The 22,613-nt window shown below is 43.0% G+C and overlaps 1 protein-coding gene across 7 annotated transcripts; it reads left to right on the top strand.

Annotated features, from left to right (window-relative positions):
• The first annotated feature begins 448 nt into the window (after nucleotides 1-448).
• Nucleotides 449-6,167, top strand: LOC311136412 (heterogeneous nuclear ribonucleoprotein A/B-like). Of its 7 annotated transcripts, none has more exons than XM_084170531.1 (9): nucleotides 486-568; nucleotides 1,057-1,310; nucleotides 2,092-2,260; nucleotides 2,347-2,505; nucleotides 2,607-2,738; nucleotides 4,471-4,573; nucleotides 4,963-5,121; nucleotides 5,212-5,297; nucleotides 5,847-6,167. In XM_084170531.1, the coding sequence occupies exons 2-8, from the start codon at nucleotides 1,066-1,068 to the stop codon at nucleotides 5,280-5,282; spliced, it is 1,038 nt and encodes a 345-aa protein (XP_084026657.1). In that variant the 5' UTR covers nucleotides 486-568; nucleotides 1,057-1,065; the 3' UTR covers nucleotides 5,283-5,297; nucleotides 5,847-6,167. The 7 variants fall into 7 exon arrangements, with proteins under 7 accessions (XP_084026659.1, XP_084026661.1, XP_084026657.1 ...); XM_084170529.1 differs by having other exon boundaries at nucleotides 2,607-2,762; XM_084170532.1 differs by lacking the exon at nucleotides 486-568 and adding an exon at nucleotides 579-646.
• Nucleotides 6,168-22,613: the final 16,446 nt, after the last annotated feature.

Below are 22,613 nucleotides of genomic sequence, written 5' to 3'. Positions count from 1 at the left end.
TTCATCAAGGCAAAGGGTGGCTACTTTGAAGAATCTTTTTTGGTTATTACATGATTCCATATGTGTTATTTCATAGTTTGGTGTCTTCACTATTATTCTACAATGTAGAAAATAGTCAAAATAAAGAAAAACCCTGGAATGAGTAGGTGTGTCCAAACTTTTGACCGGTACTGTATATCTGATAACTATAAACTGCTATTTATTGCTGACCAGCAGATGTCACTAATGTCCATTGTGAACAGATAATGAAGCTCCGAGTAATGAACCGTTTTTCGGTACAATTTGGTGAAACCACCGAATACTTCAGAAAGCCTAGGTTTCCCATAACTACTATATTTTGATCCACATAAACACAGACCTTGTTTGAACTAGTTATAAAATCTCATTTGGGAAAAATGTAGGGTGAAAAAACGATTGGAACCATTTCCGTGTTTGACCGCTAGTTTTTATGGGTATTAAGACGACAGCACTGTGGTACTCTATCCGGTTGTATAAAGATTGCCACGAGTTAGCGGAGTCGGAGAGTATCCATCTTGAAAAGCAGCCTACGGCTCCAACATTTTAAACAGTAAGCGCTATTTTCATTTGACCTCCCACACATTGCGTCATGTGTTTCAACGATTTATTCCCCCCTGTATCGAGCTAGGTAAAGTATGTATAGCTGCTCTAACGTCGTTACCTATTGCTAACTCGGTTTGTCAAGTCGGGACTGGCAGGCCGCAAACACGAACAAAATAACCAGCTAACATTACGAGCTGTGGTAATTGTTAAATAGATCTGTTCAACAGATTAGTATAGCAGGCCTTTGAATTGTTTCTGTGCACAGTTTGCTTGTATCCGTATAAAGGATAATACAATTAAACGTTGACTATGGTGTTTTATCAACTCAAATGTGACTGTGTTCCGATGTTAACAAGCTAACGTTAGCTAGTTGGAGAACCCGGTTAGTTTATGGTAGGGCAGTCACGGTGGCCTACTTTTTGAATGTTCACGGTTCGTCTACAGGAAATGCCATTCATATAGCCAGCTAGCTAACATTCTTTATCCCCACGGTAGGCGATCACTATGTCTAACGACGCTGAGCAGCAATTCATGGAGACCTCCAAAAATGGAAACGAAGCCGAGGAAGAACTGAATGGAGCAGAAGAATCCACAGAACATCCCGAGACAGAGGAACAAGAAGAACAGAGCTGCACGGTAGAGGGAGAGCCAGTAGCCGAGGAACAGGCTGCGGTGGAGGAAGGGGTCACGCAGAATGGAGCGGCTGAGGGGGGACAGATAAATGCAAGTAAAGGCGAGGATGATGCTGGGTACGTTTCTGTATGGTTGTTCTAACACCTTTATGTAACATACTAACGTTACATGTTTGATTTTTTATTTTTATTTTTTTTGGAGCCATGTTCAGCCCATTTGGGGGATGGCTAGAATTCAGTTATAGCTCTCATTTTGCAAAATGTTTATAGTGTTGAGTTGCAGTGATTCAACTAGCAGAGAATTCTCAACTCTACAATGGAGTGGGTTAAGAAACTATGGATTCCAACTCCCACTGACAACTATGACAAGCACAGATACACAGTAAGCGTTAAATAATTGATATTCATAAAAGTATTGTGTGGTAGTGCATGTTTTAAGTCGTAAACTTCATACTCATGCGCAGATTACGTGACGCAATTTGACAGGTCACATAGAATTACTTTTATCAAAAACTACGGATTGCAGCACCCAAAGAAAATACTGCCTTTACACAGGACAAACAATGTACACATTAAAGAATGGACATTTTTACAAGTATCGACTGATACCGACTCGATGTAGATGGAGGTACACTGCCAAAACTCATCGCCACTCAACTCCATTGAGATGTGATGTACATATCGTGAAGTTGAGAATTCTCAGCTATGATTCAACCAAAGTATGTGTGAACTGTCTGTTATTGGCCTGTACAAGTTTGTAAGCCACAACAATGTCCCTAGTAATTTGAGATTTTTCTGAACTCAAATAAAATCAATATGAATATGTGAATAGTGGCTGCTCAGTTGTCAGCCTATGAGATTTGTCCTAGGTGTGTTACTGAACTGTGTTTCTCTGCAGCAAAATGTTTGTTGGTGGACTTAGCTGGGACACTAGCAAAAAAGACCTGAAAGATTACTTCTCCAAATTTGGAGAGGTGACAGATTGTACCATCAAGATGGACTCAAACACAGGACGGTCACGCGGGTTTGGGTTTGTCTTGTTCAAAGAAGCAGCAAGTGTAGACACGGTATGTGCCATGAGAAAGGTGACATGATTTTACATTGTGACAAATTGGACTTTGTATACTAAAACCTATTTTCTCTAATCCGGAAGGTTCTTGAGCAGAAAGAACACCGGCTAGATGGACGACAGATAGACCCAAAGAAGGCGATGGCAATGAAGAAGGAACCAGCCAAGAAGATCTTTGTTGGTGGCCTAAACCCAGAAGCCACGGAGGAGACCATCAGAGAATACTTTGGAACCTTTGGAGAGGTTTGTCATTGTCCTATGATGGCCTCAACCTGACCTTCCTGTATGTTTTAGTAGCTCTTGATTTTCCAGTGTTCTAAATCTGTCACTATTCACATCTTCAGATTGAATCCATTGAACTTCCAGTGGACCCCAAGTTCAAAAAAAGGAGGGGGTTTATCTTCATCACATTCAAAGAGGAGGCCACTGTTAAAAAATGCCTTGAAAAGAAGTTCCACAATGTCTGTGGAACCAAGGTAACAAACGGAAAGGAAGGCCTTGTATGTATATTTCTTCTAAACTTAAAAAAAAAAAAAAAACGTACTGTTGGTGGTGGGGAATGTGGGGTAACGTGTGTGCTGTGGTTATCATTCTATACTGAACAAAAATATAAACGCAATATGCAACAATTTCAAAGATTTTACTGAGTTACAGTTCATATATGGAAATAAATTCATTAGGCCCTAATCTATAGATTTCACATGACTGGAAACACAGATATGCATCTGTTGGTTACAAATACCTTTAAAAAAAAAAACATGCTCAATGGGTATGTGGTGTGTATGCAGGCCATGGACGAACTGGGACATTTTCTGCTTCCTGGAATTGTGTACAGATCCTTGCGACATGGGGCCGTGCATTATCATGCTGAAATATGAGATGGTGGCGGACGAATGGCACGACAATGGGCCTCAGGATCTCGTCACAGTATCTCTGCATTCAAATTGCCATCGATAAAATGCGATTGTGTTCGTTGTCCGTAGCTTATGCCTTCCCTTCCCATACCATAACCCTGCTCCCGAGTGGCGCAGCGGTCTTAGGCACTGCATCTCAGTGCTTGAGGCGTCACTACAGACCCCCTGGTTCGATTCCAGGCTGTATCACAACCGGCTGTGATTGGGAGTCCCATAGGGCGGTGCACAATTGGCCCAGCGTCGTCAGGGTTTGGCTGGTGTAGGCCGTCATTGTAAATAAGAATTTGTTCTTAACTGACTTGCCTAGTTAAATAAAGGTAAAATACATTTTTTTTAAAACACTGCCACCATGTGGCACTCTGTTCACAACTTTAAGATCAGCAAACCGTTCGCCCACACGATGCCATACACGTGGTCTGCGTTTGGACGTACTGACAAATTCTCTAAAACATTATTGGAGGTGGCTTATGGTAGAGAAATGAACATTCAATTCTCTGGCATCAGTTCTGGTGGACATTCCTGCAGCCAGCATGCCAATTGCACGCTCCCTCAACTTGAGACATCTGTGGTGTTGTGACAACTGCACATTTGAGTGGCCTTTTATTGTCCCCAGCACAAGGTGCACCTGTGTAATGATCATGCTGTTTAATGAGTTTCTTGATATGCCGCACATTTCAGGTGGATGGATTATCTTGGCAAAGGACAAATGCTCAGTAACAGGGATGTCAACTAATTTGTGCACAATTTTAGATATAAGCTTTTGGTGCTTATGGGACATTTCTGGGATCTTTTTATTTTGGCTCATGAAACATGGGACCAATACTTAACATGTTGCGTTTATATTTTTGTTCAGTGTACATCGGTCTGGCTAAGCATCTTATTTGTGTGAAATGCAAACTTGTCTAATTGCTTGGTGTGTACATTTGTTCAATGTTCATTCCCTCCTGAAATGCTTTGGGACATGCTCATGCAATGTGGTGTTATATAATGCTTCCTCACTGAAATGCACATTGCATGCAAGAGTTTCAGACCCACTTGCATGATGTGAAATTACTAGAATTATTCTTTCCATCAATTTAAACACCATTTCATTTTTGCATGTCAGAATTCAGATATACATTTTGTCAAGTTCAAATGAATTGTGTTGGCAGTGTCCTGACTGAAATGGGGGTCCAGTGTGCGCAAATCTTGAATTTAACAGATGTTTATGAATAGCCCTTGCATGTTTGTACTGCATTCTGTCATGTCTTTGCAGCATCTGTGTTATTAAACATCCTTCTTGATTTAATTCCAGTGCGAGATCAAAATCGCCCAGCCCAAGGAGGTGTACCAGCAGCAGCAGTTCGGAGGCCGTGGTGGCGGTTATGGAGGAGGCCGGGGAGGCAGGGGGCGTGGTGGTGCGTATTAAAGCAAGCAGTCTGACGTAGTTGTTACGAGTGACTAAGGCATCAAGCAGGTATGCAGAGTATTTGTATAATGCTAGGTTCATTTCAAGTAAAGGGTGCAATGGGTTGTACCTGCAGGAAGACCTCAGCTTTAAGGGTGCATGACAGGTGTTGAACTCACAAGGCATGGAAGGATCTGAGAAAAGGGATTGCTAATGGGCATCCATCCTTGAACCATAAATATCTTTATCTTGGCCAGGTCGCAGTTGTAAATGAGAACTTGTTCTCAACTGGTTTACCTGGTTAAATAAAGGTGAAATAAAAAAAAAAAAAAAAATCTGGATTATAATTTAGTGTGAAACTATTTTGTCTGATTTTAAAACCACATTTCTTTCCCTCAGGCCAAAGCCAATATGGGAACCAGGGTTATAATAATTACTGGAGCCAAGGCTATGGCAACCAGGGCTATGGCTATGGTGGGCAGCAGGGCTATGGAAACTATGGCGCTTACGGCAACTATGACTACTCCGCTGGATACTACGGAGGGGGCTACGACTACAGTGAGTATACAGACCTTTGGCAAGCGCCTACCTGATTGTTTGACTTGTCTTTGCACAGAAGCACTCAGTCCTCTCTCTCTATTCCTGCAGACCAGGGCAATACAAGCTATGGGAAAACTCCAAGACGTGGAGGCCACCAGGGTAGCTACAAGCCATACTGATCACATGTAGTGCAGGTATGCATTTTAGTGCTTTGTAACATTGTGGTGCGATATAGCTGTTAGATTTGTGGCATTGATGCCCAAAAATTTCCTTGCCAAGACTTACAGTCTGGCTCAGGGGAAGGCTATTGTAGATTAGAATGAAATTACTCCACTCTTCATCAATTGGATTAAGTAAATACAGTGCTGTTGGGGATAGGAAACTTGTTTTAGAAGTACACAACCTCAAACCCTCAAATTTGCCAGCACAAAATCTGCATCAGATGCACCCCTACAACTACACTACTGGATCAATAAGGGTTGATGTTGCGGTGGACCACAATGGGTTTTTCTAGAGTGGGAGATGGGTGACTATCTGCTTAAAGCTGCACAGCAAATTTAACAATGTCTGCCGTTTCCCTTAACGCTATGCCATGACCACTCTAACCAGCAGCATTGACTTCCTAATTCATCCCCTGTTTCTTGCATGCTTGTTGCCCTAGCTGTTTGCTTGCTCTTTGATGCAGGGTGGTGGGCTCATGTCATAAGTGGTGTGCAACAATTCCTTTTTCTCCTCTCTTAAAGGACTCAAGTAAACACAGATTTGAGAGACTGTGGGTGCGGCAGAAGTATGCAGGACTTTATTATTTCCTGTGGGATGAGACTCATGCTCCATTTGTACAGACCATCTGAGGAACTGGGAAGTAAATGCCAATTTTCCATGTTTTTATTTTATCTTTTTTTGGGGTCCACATTTCCAGAGATGGAAGTGTTATTTTTACCGTACTTTTTGGTACCTTTTTTGAATCTAATGTATTGTATGGTTGTATTTTACATGTCGAATGGATTTACATGAGAATCGGGAGCTGTCAGAGCTTTTGAAATAAAACAATTTTGAGTAATTTTTTTCTGGTTTCTAGATGACTTTCTTTTCTGACTATGGACTTGCTACAAGGAATTCGGTGTGGGATTGGGATATGATGTAAAAGGGATTTGCCTAAATCTGATTTTCATTTAAATTTGTCTAGAGAATGTCAGCTTGTAGATGGAAGCAACCAGTATATTCTGGATTCATTTGAATTTTGACCTGTGTTAAGTGGCATTTATAGAAAATATAGTTAAAGCCTGCAAAATATTGCTACGGGGAGTTGCAGCCCCTCGGGAATCTCATTCATTGTCTTTGGCTAATTGTTAGAAATAAAATTGGTTTATAATTTGTCTCTTTAATGCTTAACTTACGGATACTGTCTAATGTTAAATTATTCACATAGCTAAACAAGTGTGATCTTGGACATTTTGTATTGGAGATTAATTCTAAACTCAGCAAAAAAAGAAGCCGCCTCTCACTGAACTGTGTTTATTTTCAGCAAACTTAACATGTGTAAAATATTTGTATGAACATAACAAGATTCAACAACAGACATAAACTGAACAAGTTCCACAGACATGTGACTAACAGAAATTGAATAATGTGGCCCTGAACAAGGGGGGGGGGGGGGTCAAAAGTAGCAGTCAGTATCTGGTGTGGCCACCAGCTGCATTAAGTACTGCAGTGCATCTCCTCATGGACTGCACCAGATTTGCCAGTTCTTGCTGTGAGATGTTACCCTACTCTTCCACCAAGGCACCTGCAAGTTCCTGGACATTTCTGGGGGGAATAGCCCTAGCCCTCACCCTCTGTTCCAACAGGTCCCAGATGTGCTCAATGGGATTGAGATCCGGGCTCTTCGCTGGCCATGGCAGAGCACTGACATTCCTGTCTTGCAGGAAATCACGCACAGAACAAGCAGTATGGCTGGGGGCATTGTCATGCTGGAGGGTCATGTCAGGATGAGCCTGCAGGAAGGGTACCACATCAGGGAGGAGGATGTCTTCCCTGTAACGCACAGCATTGAGATTACCTGCAATGACAACAAGCTCAGTCCGATGATGCTGTGACACACCGGCCCAGACCAAGACGGACCCTTCTCCTCCAAATCGATTCCGCTCCAGAGTACAGGCCTCGGTGGAAACCTCATTCCTTTGACTATAAACGCGAATCCGACCATCACCCCAGGTGAGACAAAACCGCGACTCGTCAGTGAAGAGCACTTTTTGCCAGTCCTGTCTAGTCCAGCGACGATGGGTTTGTGCCCATAGGCGACATTGTTGCCGGTAATGTCTGTCTGGTGAGGACCTGCCTTACAACAGGCCTACAAGCCCTCAGTCCAGCCTCTCTCAGCCTATTGCGGACAGTCTGTGCACTAATGGAGGGATTGTATGTTCCTGGTGTAACTCGGGCAGTTGTTGTTGCCATCCTGTACCTGTCCCGCAGGTGTGATGTTCGGATGTACCGATCCTGTGCAGGTGCTGTTACACATGGTATGCCACTGCGAGGACGATCAGCTGTCCGTCCTGTCTCCCTGTAGCGCTGTCTTAGGCGTCTCACAGTACGGACATTGCAATTTATTGCCCTGGCCACATCTGCAGTCCTCCTGCCTCCTTGCAGCACGCAGATGAGCAGGGACCCTGGGCATCTTTCTTTTGGTGTTTTACAGAGTCAGTAGAACGGCCTCTTTAGGTTTTCATAACTGTGACCTTAATTGCCTACCGTCTGTAAGCTGTTAGTGTCTTAATGACCGTTCCACAGGTGCATGTTCAATAATTGTTTATGGTTCATTGAACAAGCATGGGAAACTGTTTAAACCTTTTACAATTAAGATCTATGAAGTTATTTTGATTTTTACAAATTATCTTTAAAAGACAGGGTCCTGAAAAAGGGACGTTTCTTTTTTTGCTGAGTTTATATAATTTGTAGACAATTTGCCCTTTTTCATACTGTTGCTGGAAGACACTCCTGCTGTGGCATATTGAAGTTGTCTATTTACTAGGTTTTGAATGTTTGCTCATTGATTGAACATTTTGGTTTCATGAGATTGTTAATGGCTGCGTTTACTTACATAGGAAGCCCAATTCTAATATTTTGCCAATTATTGTCAAAATACCAATTGGTGGCAAAATATTACAATTGGGCTGCCTGTGTAAAGCAGCCTATGCAGAGTGTTATACATGGCAAAATAACACTACATTCTCACTAACATGTTTGAGGGGCAACATCCAAATTGGACAGTGGTTTGCAATGGCAGACAATTGTATAATGTTGATAGAGCTGTGCATGTGTCAGATCTACAGAAAGTATTTTCTACAGTAGCATGCGACATGTATGGGCTGTAAAGCATTTCGATACAGTAGTTTAATTCCACTGAAAATGTTCGTTCATGACATAGTAAATGTTTATTTTCTTCTGATGTGGGATTTTGATAGCCTCAGCCTGGTCCCAGATCTGTTTGTGCTCTTGCTAACTCTGTTGCTCATTGTCAGTCCAAACAATTTTTGTTTGGCATGATGGCACAGACTGGCACTCAGGCTAGGAATTTGATTGAATTTAAAATATTTCTTACGTAATTTCACCGGAGCCAATCTGAGTTAATTCCGTACAGGCCCACTTGGTCTTCAGCAGTTTTGCAGGTCCCTGGCGGTGATGACTGATGGTTTCTCGGAACTGATGGCTTGACTTTATGTAGCAGGTTAGGATACTTAACATGGCATGTAAGGAGAATTAGGTTACTATTTAGCTAAAATGCTACAGTTGGCCCGGACACAACTCAAACATGCAACCTTTGGTCCGTAGCTGTACTCCATCTAGCCATAACAGTAGAAGCTATCGGTTCCGAGAAACCATCAGTCATCACACTGGTTCAAAACTGGGCGGAAACTTTGTTTTTATAATGTCATACTGTAAATCAGCAAGATTACATGTAATTAAACATAAGTAACAATCGAGGTAGGCTACAACTAATTTGCCTGGTCCCAGATCGGTTTACTTCTTAGCCTACATTATCAACCCAAACAATTCCATAAGGATCTCGTGAGGTTTTGGGAAATGTGATGACTAGATTTGAAGAGGATAGAATACTGCAATATACTGTTCAATAGCTGCGAGTGTGGCTATGGGACCTTTTTGCAGACTTGGCAACTGTTTTCTTTAGGCCTGTAATCTACTTGAAAATACACAACCTGTTCACATAATGATAGAAAAATCTTCTTTGTTTTTTACACCATCTTTATTATTCTGACTTGGAGACATACAAAACAAATTGAGCCACAAGTGTTTCAAAAACTCATCCTCTGACTGTAACAACCAATCCTAATACCCTTTATTTTCTAAATTTGTTGAGCACCAGTGTGATAAAAGTCAAGGTCCTGTTCTCCCGTCATAGTTATGGTTCTTGGCAGATGGAGGTCAGAGAATCAAATCAAAGTAGCTTGTCGGAAACTTCTCTTCCTCTGGTCAAGGCGATGGCTCTCGTTTTCTCTCTTGGTCGATTGCTACAACATGGAAACAAATGTTAAACCCTTTTTGAAGAAAACCGCTATCTCTGATATTCATTTATATACATATTTCCATTATTGAATGATTCGGATGATACAATGATCAAAGCAAAATGGTAAAAATAAAAAATGGAATGCACTCACTAACTGTAGGTCGCTCTGGATAAGAGCGTCTGCTAAATGACTAAAATATAAAATGTTGAGGGCGGTGGAGGCTGCTGAGGGGAGGACCGTTCATAATAATGTCTGGAATGGAGCAAATGGAATAGCATCAAACACCTGGAAACCATGTGTTTGATGTATTTACATTTACATTTTAGTCATTTAGCAGACGCTCTTATCCAGAGCGACTTACAGTTAGTGAATACATATTATTTATTTTTTTATACTGGCCCCCCGTGGGAATCAAACCCACAACCCTGGCGTTGCAAACGCCATGCTCTATCAACTGAGCTACATCCCTGCCGGCCATTCCCTCCCCTACCCTGGACCAATTGTGCGCCGCCCATGAGTCTCCCGGTCGCGGCCGGCTGCGACAGAGCCTGGATTCGAACCAGGATCTCTAGTGGCACAGTTAGCACTGCGATGCAGTGCCTTAGACCACTGCGCCACTCAGGAGTAGCCCTTACAGGGCTATTTGGTACCATTCCGCTCAAGCAATTACCACGAGCCCATCCTCCCCAATTAAGGTGCCACCAAACTCCTGTGGTTGAGTGTGATGGCCGAAAGACCCTGTCTAATAAAACCACCTCTATAGATTGCAATTCTTGAGTGAAGCACAGATGTTGACTCATGCTGTCACCATGTAAAATGTATGTAAATTGAGAGAACACCGCTCCCCCCTTTGGGGCAGGGTACAGTACAAGGTGTATTTTATACAGAATCTGTGGTTAATACTACGGTTAATCTGTCACATATTTGCATTTCCTTTGTTAATCAACGTATAAAGAATACCCTCCCCTGGACACACAGGTACCCTTGCATGGATGGGTGGTAATTGGCCCATCTTCTTGCCTGGTCATCTGTTGTTAGGGAGAGATGCCAGTAATAAGATGGATCTGACAGCCCATGGCACGCCTTACAGGGCTGAGCCCTGGCTCGTGCAGATTCATCACAGAGCTAGATGGACAAGATTCACTCACTTTCTTTGGTTGGCAATGGGTTCTTCACTCTGGTCTCTGTCTTCTTCAGCTTAGTCTTGTCAAAGCTGGAGATTTCTCTCATATTGGGTTTGTCAGACATGATAGCTGTAAATGAAGAGGGAGATGCAAATGAGGCACAGTAGTTACCATCAATATGTTCCCATCCGAATGGTTATGAGTATGGACACGCCTTAGAGTGAAACATTACTCATAATCATTTCAGCCAAACAGGGTTTCAAGACTGCTACCCTTGTGTGTATGTGTGGGTGTGAAGGACAGCTGTTCTAAGATTTTCATGGATGAGTGTTGGTCTCTCTGACTGATCACAAATGTCTGCCCCTCAGACCCTCCATGTACTATTGGGCTTGGCCTTTGTTCTCCCCTGGACTCATCCTTCATTCTCTCTATCCCCCCTTTCTACCCCTCCTCCCTGTAAATCCAGTCCTGTTGCATGTGCTCCCTTTCCTTTCTCCTCCTGGAGGCAAGCAATCTTTCCTTACTCCTCCTGGAGGCAAGCAATCTTTCCTTTTTCCTCCTGGAGGCAATCAATCTCCACCCAGGGAGTGCTCAGACAAATGATTGAGAATAAATGTCCCATCATATTACATGATATTAGTAATATCCCCTCCTAAAACCATCACTGTCTTTTTGGGCAACGCTGTCTAATAGCCAGCCTGCTGTGGCACTTATAGTAACCGTCTTTATCGCCTTAGTAAAAGGGTGGCATATGGACTGTAATAGATATGACATGACATATAGACACAGATGTAATATATATATGATATACATGTAATATATGAAGCTACAGATCTAATGCAGAGAATGTCTTACCGTAGAGCAGGGTGTGCCTGGGTCTGTCTATGAGTGGTCCAGAGCTGCGTCTGACACTGCATGTGTGCGCCTCCTGCAGGGTGTGGGCAGGGGAGGGGGCTATTGATCTCTCTCGCTCCCTTTTTCTCTCTCCCTTTTTTTCTCTCGCTCTCCCTTTCTCTCCCTCTCTCTCCCTTTCTCTCTCTCTCTCCCTTTCTCTCCCTCTCTCTCCCTTTCTCTCACTCTCTCCCTTTCTCTCGCTCTCGCTCTCCCTCTCTCTCCCTTTCTCTCCCTTTCTCTCCCTCTCTCTCCCTTTCTCTCTCTCTCTCTCTTTCTATCGCTCTCCCTCTCTCTCCCTTTCTCTCCCTCTCTCTCCCTTTCTCTCTCTCTCCTTCTCCATCCTGACACATCATGAAATATTCATGCCACGTAGTAGGAGGGGTAGCAGTAGCTCCCAGACTAAAACTGCTGATTCCACACTGATAGGAAATATATTAGGCTGCATTATGTTGGGGATAAAAGGCAATTATGTAATGGATGAACATCATGATTTTTAAAAGCCGTAGTCAATGCTGATATGAGTTAGTTTTAAAGCAACAGGATTTCTTCAATGGGCATGTAGTCTGGTGGGAAAGATAAAGGATCAGTTATGCCTGTTGAATTGCAGATCTCCACCACTGCCATTTGTTGTGTGTCATCTCATCTAATGACTTCAGTGTATACTGTGCTTTTCCGTAAGACTGAGCACAGCACGGGCAAGATTTCACATTTATTCAGAAGATCCATAGAATTATACTGTGATACATTCAAAAGAAATATGCCCACACATAGACAATGTGGAATCAGCTGGAGATGGAGGCAGATTTCTTTGAACAGATTGACAAATATCAATGTTCAAGGATACATTCTCCTCATTTCTGGGCAACTGTATGGCTGTTCAAGAAAGAGGGGCCTACATTCTGTCTGCAGCCTCTGTGCTGCACACATGACACATTAGACGCATGGTGATTCTTTGACTGACAGCTGCGTCATGTGTTTCTGCTCTCTTGCCAACTCCTTATGGAATTGTCATACTTGGTAATGACAATGGCGTAGGCAAAGCACAAACAGATCTGGGACCAGGCTACTGCATCCTGGCTATTCCATAAGAACAAGAGGACTAAGTTATTCAGACACACACAGCTGTTGACAGGGTCCAGGGTCTATGTTAAGCTGGGGTGGGGCACATTCCATTACTGCTTTGAGGTGGTCAATGCCCATATGACAGAAAGCTCTCAATTTCATGACACTGTGACATTATTTAACAATAGTATGCATACATTAGATGCTGACAAACTCTTGAGGGGGTCCACAAAACAATTTGAATTTTATAGTTAGGTCTGTAGTCAATATGAATATCCAAATATATGTCTGAAGGAAGAGACATTTCAAATGCGTTGTCCATACACTTCAAGATTATCGCTGATGGTGTTTATGGAAAAACTTCATCTTCACCATTAGATGGCGACAGAGCACATCAAATAATACTATGAGTAAAGCCCTGCCACATTTATTTAGGCTGCCTACCAACAGACTCACTTAACCCTGGTCTGTATGTCTGTTCAGGTGAGCTGAGGGCTGCATCTGTCTGAGTATTTTTTCACTTTGGCTGTGTGTTTGATCATACAGTGCCTTCGGAAAGTATTCAGACTTTGACTTTTTCCACATTTTGTGACGTTACAGTCTTATTCTAAAATAGATTAAATAAAAAAATGTCCTCAGCAATCTACACACAATACCCCATAATGACAAAGCGAAAACAGGTTTTTAGACATTTTTGCGAAATTATAAAGAATTAAGAACATAAATACCTTATTTTCATAAGTATTCAGACCCTTTGCTATGAGACTCGAAATTGAGCTCAGGTGCATCCTGTTTCCATTGATCATCCTTGAGATGTTTCTACAACTTGATTGGAGTCCACCTGTGGTATATTCAATTGAATGGACATGATTTGGAAAGGCACACACCTGTCTATATAAGGTCCCACAGTTGACAGTGCATGTCAGAGCAAAAACCAAGCAATGAGGTCAAAGGAATTGTCCGTAGAGTTCCGAGACAGGATTGTGTCGAGGCACAGATCCCCAAGAACACTGTGGCCTCCATCATTCTTAAATGGAAGAAGTTTGGAACCACAAAGGTTCTTCCTAGAGCTGGCTACCCGGCCAAACTGAGCAATCGGGGGAGAAGGGCCTTGGTCAGGGAGGTGACCAAGAACCTGATGGTCACTCTGACAGAGCTCTATAGTTATTCTATGGAGATGGGAGAACCTTACAGAAGGACAACCATCTCCGCAGCACTCCACCAATCAGACCTTTATTGTAGCGTGGCCAGACGGAGGCCACTCCTCAGTAAAAGTTACATGACAGCCCGCTTGGAATTTGCCTAGAGACTCTCAGACCATGAGAAATAAGATTATCTGGTCTGATGAAACCAAGATTGAACTTTTTGGCCTGAATGCCAAGCATCACGTCTGGAGGAAACCTGGCACCATCCCTACGGTGAAGCATCATGCTGTGGGAATGTTTTTCAGCGGCAGGGACTGGGAGACTAGTCAGGATCGAGACAAAGATGAACAGCGCAAAGTATAGAGAGCTCCTTGATGAAAACCTGCTCCAGAGCGCTCAGGACCTAAGACTGGGGTGAAGGTTCACCTTCCAACAGGACAATGACCCTAAGCACACAGCCAAGACAACGCAGGAGTGGCTTCGGGACAAGTCTCTGAATGTTCTTGAGTGGCCCAGCCAGAGCCCGGACTTGAACCTGATCGAACATCTCTGGAGAGACCTGAAAATAGCTGTGCAGCAACGCTCCCCATCCAACCTGACAGAGCTTGAGAGGATCTTCAGAGAAGAATGGGGGAATCTCCCCAAATACAGGTGTGCCAAGCTTGTAGCGTCATACCCAAGAAGACTCGATTCTGTAATCGCTGCCAAAGGTGCTTCAACAAAGTACTGAGTAAAGGGTCTCAATACTTACAATTTATCCACAAAATGTGGAAAAAGTCAAGAGGTCTGAATACTTTCCGAAGGCACTGTATATTCATATTTGAATAATGATTCATCTTCAAAAAAGAATATAGTGCCTCAATACAAGCACTGGACAGAATAGTTTAAATTAATTGCTGAAGGAATATGTCAGAGCAACAAGTCAGGCTACTGGTTGTTTATTTTTGACAACTAGCACCCAGTTTGAGAACCATTACGTCTGCATGCTCTTCTAGTGTGATGAGTACAGGGTATAGGCTGGCCACACTGTCATACAGGGCCGGCTCCAGGCATAAGTGACAAGTGTTAAACAAATTAATAATTAGGGACTCAGTCGGTCTCAACTTACTGTAAGAGTTAGAATAGTAGAATACACAAGGTGTATTTTATCTTATGTCAGTCACTGACAATCACTCAATTAGCCATGTCAGCTAACAATTTTTTGATTGGAAAGTTAGTGTAACCAGCTATCTAAACTTGTAGCAATTATGTCCGAATACCGACCAGGTACGCAGGGCACGTGCCCAGTGGCCCTGACCTTCAGGGAGCCCCCATTGATTTTGTTAGTCACTCTCACTCAGATATCATTAACATGGCATGAGTCATGGGAAAATGTGTAGAATTGCAGGAAATTCACTGTAAAACCGCAACATTTTTCTCTCTGCCCCATGGCAAGATTAGTAGAATTGCATGAAATGTGTCATAAAATTACTCTCGTCCCCATGGCAAAACATGTAGAATTGCAGGAAATTCACTTTTTTGTTTTTGTTTTTCTATCTGCAGTCAAGAGGGGGGCTAACCAAATCTTGCTCAGGGCCCCCCAAAAAGCTAGATCTGGCCCTGCTGTCATGCCATGACTATAGCATTTTATCTCAAGACTTTGCTTTTTTGTCAAGTAGTTTTCATCTCTGTCCACTAGAGGGCAGTGTATATCCTTTTTGGTTGTGTTCTGCACTAACAATAACTTAAGATTTTGTGTCCAAAATTGCTCAATGTCTGCATTAGTCAGACACACTCAGACAACCGGTTGGCCCTGTTACCACTCTTCACCAAATCCTTCACTGTCAAATAGTGTATAGAGAGAGAGAGACCAGATGCTCAGCAGGCTCTGCTCACAATTACTGGCCTGAGGCCAAACCACACAACCAACAACATTAGACACTTTATGGAACACAAAGCCTTCACTATTTCATCCTGGAATATCCAAGGCCTGAGGTCATCTGCCTTTGGCCTAAAGAGCAGGAATCTGGACTTCACCAACGAAATCGGAAATACAGACATTGTCATCCTACAAGAAACATGGTATAGAGGAGACGGACCCACTGGTTGCCCTCAAGGTTACAGAGAGCTGGTAGTCCCATCCACCAAACTACCAGGTGTGAAACAGGGAAGGGACTCAGGGGGTATGCTAATTTGGTATAGAGCAGACCTAACTCACTCTATTAAATTAATCAAAACAGGAACATTTTACATTTGGTTAGAAATTCAAAAGGAAATGATCTCAACAGAGAAAAATGTCCTCCTGTGTGCTACCTATATCCCCCCACTAGAATCCCCAAACTTTAATGAAGACAGCTTCTCCCTCCTGGTGGGAGAAATCAATAATTTCCAGACCCAGGGACATGTACTAGCCTGTGGCGACCTAAATGCCAGAACTGGACAAGAACTGGACACCCTCAGCACACAGGTGGACAAACACCTACCTGGAGGTGACAGCATTCCCTCCCCCATATGCCCCCCTAGGCACAACTACGACAACATAACCAACAAAAACGGGTCACGACTCCTGCAGCTCTATCGCACACTGGGTATGTACATAGTCAATGGTAGGCTTCGAGGGGACTCCTTTGGTAGGTACACCTATAGCTCATCTCTTGGCAGTAGTACTGTAGACTACTTTATCACTGACCTCAACCCAGAGTCTCTCAGAGCGTTCACAGTCAGCCCACTGACACCCCTATCAGACCACAGCAAAATCAGTCTACTTGAACAGAGCAATACTCAATCATGAGGCATCAAAGCCAAAGGAAATGAATAATATTAAGAAATGCTATAGATGGAAGGAAAGTAGTGTTGAAACCTACCAAAAAACAATTAGGCAACAACAAATTCAATCCATTCTAGACAACTTCCTGGACAAAACGTTCCACTGTAATAGTGAAGGTGTAAACTTGGCAGTAGAAAACCTTAACAGTATATTTGACCTCTCAGCTTCCCTATCAAATCTAAAAATCTCTAACAGAAAACCAAAGAAAAGTAACAACAGTGATACATGGTTTGATGAAGAATGCAAAAACCTGAGAAAGAAATTGAGAAACCTATCCAACCAAAAACATAGAGACCCAGAAAACCTGAGCCTACGCCTTCACTATGGTGAATCACTAAAACAATACAGAAATACACTACAGAAAAAGAAGGAACAGCATGTCAGAAATCAGCTCAATGTAATTGAAGAATCCATAGACTCTAACCACTTCTGGGAAAATACTAAACAAACAACAACACAAAGAGCTATCTATCCAAAACGGAGATGTATGGGTAAACCACTTCTCCAATCCTTTTGGCCCTATAACAGAGAACAGACAGCAAAAAAATATACATGATCAAATGCAAATCTTATAATCAACTATTAAAGACTACCAGAACCCACTGGATTCTCCAATTACATTGAATGAACTACAGGACAAAATACAAACCCTCCAACCCAAAAAGTCCTGTGGTGTTGATGGTATCCTCAATGAAATGATAAAATATACAGACCACAAATTTCAATTAGCTATACTTAAACTCTTTAACATCATCCTTAGCTCTGGCATCTTCCCCAATATTTGGAACCAAGGACTGATCACCCCAATCCACAAAAGTGGAGACAAATTTCACCCCAATAACTACCGTGGGATATGCGTCAACAGCAACCTTGGGAAAATCCTCTGCATTATCATTAACAGCAGACTAGTTCATTTCCTCAGTGAAAACAATGTACTGAGCAAATGTCAAATTGGCTTTTTACCAAATTACCGTACGACAGACCACGTATTCACCCTGCACACCCTAATTGACAAACAAACAAACCAAAACAAAGGCAAAGTCTTCTCATGCTTTGTTGATTTCAAAAAAAGCTTTTTACTCAATTTGGCATGAGGGTCTGCTATACAAATTGCTGGAAAGTGGGGTTGGGGGAAAAACATACGACATTACGAAATCCATGTACACAAACAACAAGTGTGCGGTTAAAATTGGCAAAAAACACACACATTTCTTTCCACAGGGCCGTGGGGTGAGACAGGGATGCAGTTTAAGCCCCACCCTCTTCAACATATATATCAACGAATTGGCGAGGGCACTAGAACAGCCTGCAGCACCCGGCCTCACCCTACTAGAATCTGAAGTCAAATGTCTTCTGTTTGCTGATGATCTGGTGCTTCTGTCACCAACCAAGGAGGGCCTACAGCAGCACCTAGATCTTCTGCACAGATTCTGTCAGACCTGGGCCCTGACAGTGAATCTCAGTAAGACAAAAATAATGGTGTTCCAAAAAAGGTCCAGTTGCCAGGACCACAAATACAAATTCCATCTAGACACCGTTGCCCTAGAGCACACAAAAAACTATACATACCTCGGCCTAAACATCAGCGCCACAGGTAACTTCCACAAAGCTGTGAACGATCTGAGAGACAAGGCAAGAAGGGCCTTCTATGCCATCAAAAGGAACAAAAAATGTGACATACCAATTAGGATCTGGCTAAAAATACTTGAATCAGTTATAGAACCCATTGCCCTTTATGGTTGTGAGGTCTGGGGTCCGCTCACCAACCAAGAATTCACAAAATGGGACAAACACCAAATTGAGACTCTGTATGCAGAATTCTGCAAAAACATCCTCTGTGTACAACGTAAAACACCAAATAATGCATGCAGAGCAGAATTAGGCCAATACCCGCTAATTATCAAAATCCAGAAAAGAGCCGTTAAATTCTATAACCACTTAAAAGGAAGCGATTCCCAAACCTTCCATAACAAAGCCATCCCCTACAGAGAGATGAACTTGGAGAAGAGTCCCCTAAGTAAGCTGGTCCTGGGGCTCTGTTCACATACACAAACAGACCCCACACAGCCCCAGGACAACAACAACAACAACAACAACAACACAATTAGACCCAACCAAATCATGAGAAAACAAAAAGAGAATTACTTGACACATTGGAAAGAACAAACAAAAAAACAGAGCAAACTAGAATGCTATTTGGCCCTAAACAGAGAGTACACAGTGGCAGAATACCTGACCACTGTGACTGACCCAAACTTAAGGAAAGCTTTGACTATGTACAGACTCAGTGAGCATAGCCTTGCTATTGAGAAAGGCTGCCGTAGGCAGACCTGGTACTCAAGAGAAGACAGGCTATGTGCACACTGCCCACAAAATGAGGTGGAAACTGAGCTGCACTTCCTAACCTTTGCCAAATGTATGACCATATTAGAGACACATATTTCCCTCAGATTACAGCGATCCACAAAGAATTCGAAAACAAACCCAATTTTGATAAACTCCCTTATCTACTGGGTGAAAAAGAGAGAGAGCGAGAAAGAGAGAGAGAGAGATTTCCTGAGTTTTCTTATATCTCCTAGATTTAGGACAGACACTTCAAAACCTTGTTTCTTATTATTTATTTTTTGACATTTATGAATATGTTCTCTGCAGACCACTTTTCCAGTCACACAGGCCCACTTCACCCTGAGCATCCTGTTAATGGGGGGGATTTGAGAGGACAGAATACATTTGCAGTCAGAATAGTATTACAAATACTGCCATCTGCTCAGTCAGACAGTGTGTGAAATGTTTGTGAAGAGGTACACTTGAGGGGATGATAATAAGGTGAAGGATTCAATAACAGGTGAAGTGACACATGGTAGTTTAATTAGTACTGCCCTTCTCGTGAAAATAACTGGTTGTTTGTTGACCCTTTGAAGGTGAAACTGCAAGCCACAGCATCCCACATCTGTTAGAGGTAGAATCTCACGTTTGCACCATTAGACAGTTAGACCTGAGACAGAGCTGATATGATGAGGAATACAGACGTACTCTACACACTGTGATGGTCCTGCTGCGACGTTGTACTGAGTCAATCGGATTTTGATCTTGTCACTGTCACGCCCTGGCTCTGGGACTCTGTTATGTTGAGCCAGGGTGGGTTGTTTCTATGTGTTTTGTGTGCTAGGTTGTTTATCTAGTTCATTTGTTTCTATGTTGGCCGGTGTGGTTCTCAATCAGAGGCAACGTGAATCAGCTGTTGCTTGTTGTCTCTGATTGGGCACCATACTTAGGTAGCCTGTTTTGCCACAGTGTTTGTGGGATCTTGTTCCGTGTTTGGTTAGTGTCTATTGCCAAGGACGTCACGTATCGTTTTGTTCGTGTGATCATTAAAAATAAAAGTATGTTCACTCATCACGCTGCGCCTTGGTCCTCTGTGTTCGACGATCGTGACAGTCACTGAGTGTTGTGATTGGTTTTATGAAAATGGCAAAAGAAGGGCGAGCGGAAGCCTGGAATGGATGGAAATTGAAGTGCATGGAACTTTCAAATACACGCACACACCTACAGTGAGGGAAAAAAGTATTTGATCCTCTGCTGATTTTGTACGTTTGCCCACTGACAAAGACATGACCAGTCTATAATTTTAATGGTAGGTTTATTTGAACAGTGAGAGACAGAATAACAACAAAAAAATCAAGAAAAACGCATGTCAAAAATGTTATACATTTATTAGCGTTTTAATGAGGGAAATAAGTATTTGACCCCTCTGCAAAACATGACTTAGAACTTGGTGGCAAAACCCTTGTTGGCAATCACAGAGGTCAGACGTTTCTTGTAGTTGGCCACCAGGTTTGCACACATCTCAGGTGGGATTTTGTTCCACTCCTCTTTGCAGATCTTCTCCAAGTCATTAAGGTTTCGAGGCTGACGTTTGGCAACTTGAACCTTCAGCTCCCTCCACAGATTTTCTATGGAATTAAGGTCTGGAGACTGGCTAGGCCACTCCAGGACCTTAATGTGCTTCTTCTTGAGCCACTCCTTTGTTGCCTTGGCCGTGTGTTTTGGGTTATTGTCATGCTGGAATACCCATCCACGACCTATTTTCAATGCCCTGGCTGAGGGAAGGAGGTTCTCACCCAAGATTTGATGGTACATGGCGCTGTCCATCGTCCCTTTGATGCAGTGAAGTTGTCATGTCCCCTTAGCATGAAAAACACCCCCAAAGCATAATGTTTCCACCTCCATGTTTGACGGTGGGATGGTGTTCTTGGGGTCATAGGCAGCATTCCTCCTCCTCCAAACACAGAGAGTTGAGTTGATGCCAAAGAGCTCGATTTTGGTCTCATTTGACTACAACACTTTCACCCAGTTCTCCTCTGAATCATTCAGATGTTCATTGGCAAACTTTAGACAGCCCTGTATATGTGCTTTCTTGAGCAGGGGGACCTTGCGGGCGCTGCAGGATTTCAGTCCTTCAGGGCGTAGTGTGTTACCAATTATTTTCTTGGTGACTATGGTTCCAGCTGCCTTGAGATCATTGACAAGATCCTCCCGTGTAGTTCTGGGCTGATTCCTCACCGTTCTCATGATCATTGCAACTCCACGAGGTGAGATCTTGCATGGAGCCCCAGGCCGAGGGAGATTGACAGTTCTTTTGTGTTCCTTCCATTTGCGAATAATCGCACCAACTGTTGTCACCTTCTCACCAAGCTGCTTGGCGATGGTCTTGTTGCCCATTCCAGCCTTGTGTAGGTCTACAATCTTGTCCCTGACATCCTTGGAGAGCTCTTTGGTCTTGGCCATGGTGGAGAATTTGGAATCTGATTGATTGATTGCTTGATTGGAGCACTCTCTAATCTCAGCTCGTTACCTGTATAAAAGACACCTGGGAGCCAGAAATCTTTCTGATTGAGAGGGGGTCAAATACTTATTTCCCTCATTAAAACGCAAATCAATTTTTAACATTTTTGACATGCGTTTTTCTGGATTTTATTGTTGTTATTCTGTCTCTCACTGTTCAAATAAACCTACCATTAAAATTATAGACTGATCATTTCTTTGTCAGTGGGCAAAACATACAAAATCAGCAGGGGATCAAATACTTTTTTCCCTCACTGTATACACACAGATTCCTAAGGTTTGAACATAAAAGCCTATAGGGTTTGTTCAGAGATTATAGGCACATCTCACATCAGTACCCAGACCCCCCCTTCTTGCCCTTGTTTTTCTCTCCATCTCCTCGGAGTTGAATGCACTTGACGTGTCGCAGCTGTGCTCAACAGAGCAAGGCGATGTTCCCCACTTCCCACGCACCGTCAGTCACCCTTCACCCTTAGATCCCACAGTAAGCACTCCATCTAGGGAGCATTAATCACTATCGTTGAGACAGAGTGATTCCCCCTCTGTTCCCTGTCTGAGATACTCAACTGGATTAACATGAGGAAACAGTTTATTCTCTGACCATTTGAGGGTCAAATGAGTTAAACCATAATCAAAGATTTTGTGATGTTGTAGCACTATCATATGACAATGACATCACTATTCGTCCTTGCAATGAATGTGTTGTTTGTCCCCATCTCACTGTTCTTTTCACTGTGGGGACAAATCAACTTAGACATCTTTTTCCAGTGGCTGCCCACTGGGATTCTGCCCTCACTGTCCACCACCACCCATTACATCAGACCGCTACACCAATGACATGAGTCTGTGGTTAGCTTACACCAATGCATGTGTTAGTCCCCTATCATTCCCAAGGAGACAATATAGCCTCCATCCATGGAGCTGCAGGAGAGAGTTGCTTCCCGGGAAGAAGCTGTTGTCATGGAAACAGTGTAGGCCTACCGATGGAAACACACGACAATGGGAGAGGGAGCTGAGAGAGGGAGAGAGAGAGACAGCAGTCAACACACACTGACCAGGTTTGGCCTCGCCAAGGGCAGAGGCACTGAACGCTTTAGGTTCAGTACAGTAA

This window comes from Coregonus lavaretus (assembly GCF_964263955.1).
Source record: "Coregonus lavaretus genome assembly, chromosome: 10".
NCBI classification, from domain to species: Eukaryota; Metazoa; Chordata; class Actinopteri; order Salmoniformes; family Salmonidae; genus Coregonus; species Coregonus lavaretus.
This window is presented reverse-complemented; position numbering and strand designations above follow the sequence as displayed.

What these genes read in the sequence shown, in the direction of transcription:
- LOC311136412 (XM_084170529.1), top strand. Translation starts at nt 1,066, where the DNA reads ATGTCTAACGACGCTGAGCAGCAATTCATGGAGACCTCCAAAAATGGA. An exon ending in CAAACGGAAAGGAAGGCCTT is followed by an intron (nt 2,763 to 4,470) that starts GTATGTATATTT and finishes ATTTAATTCCAG; the next exon opens with TGCGAGATCAAAATCGCCCA. An exon ending in CGGAGGGGGCTACGACTACA is followed by an intron (nt 5,122 to 5,211) that starts GTGAGTATACAG and finishes CTATTCCTGCAG; the next exon opens with ACCAGGGCAATACAAGCTAT.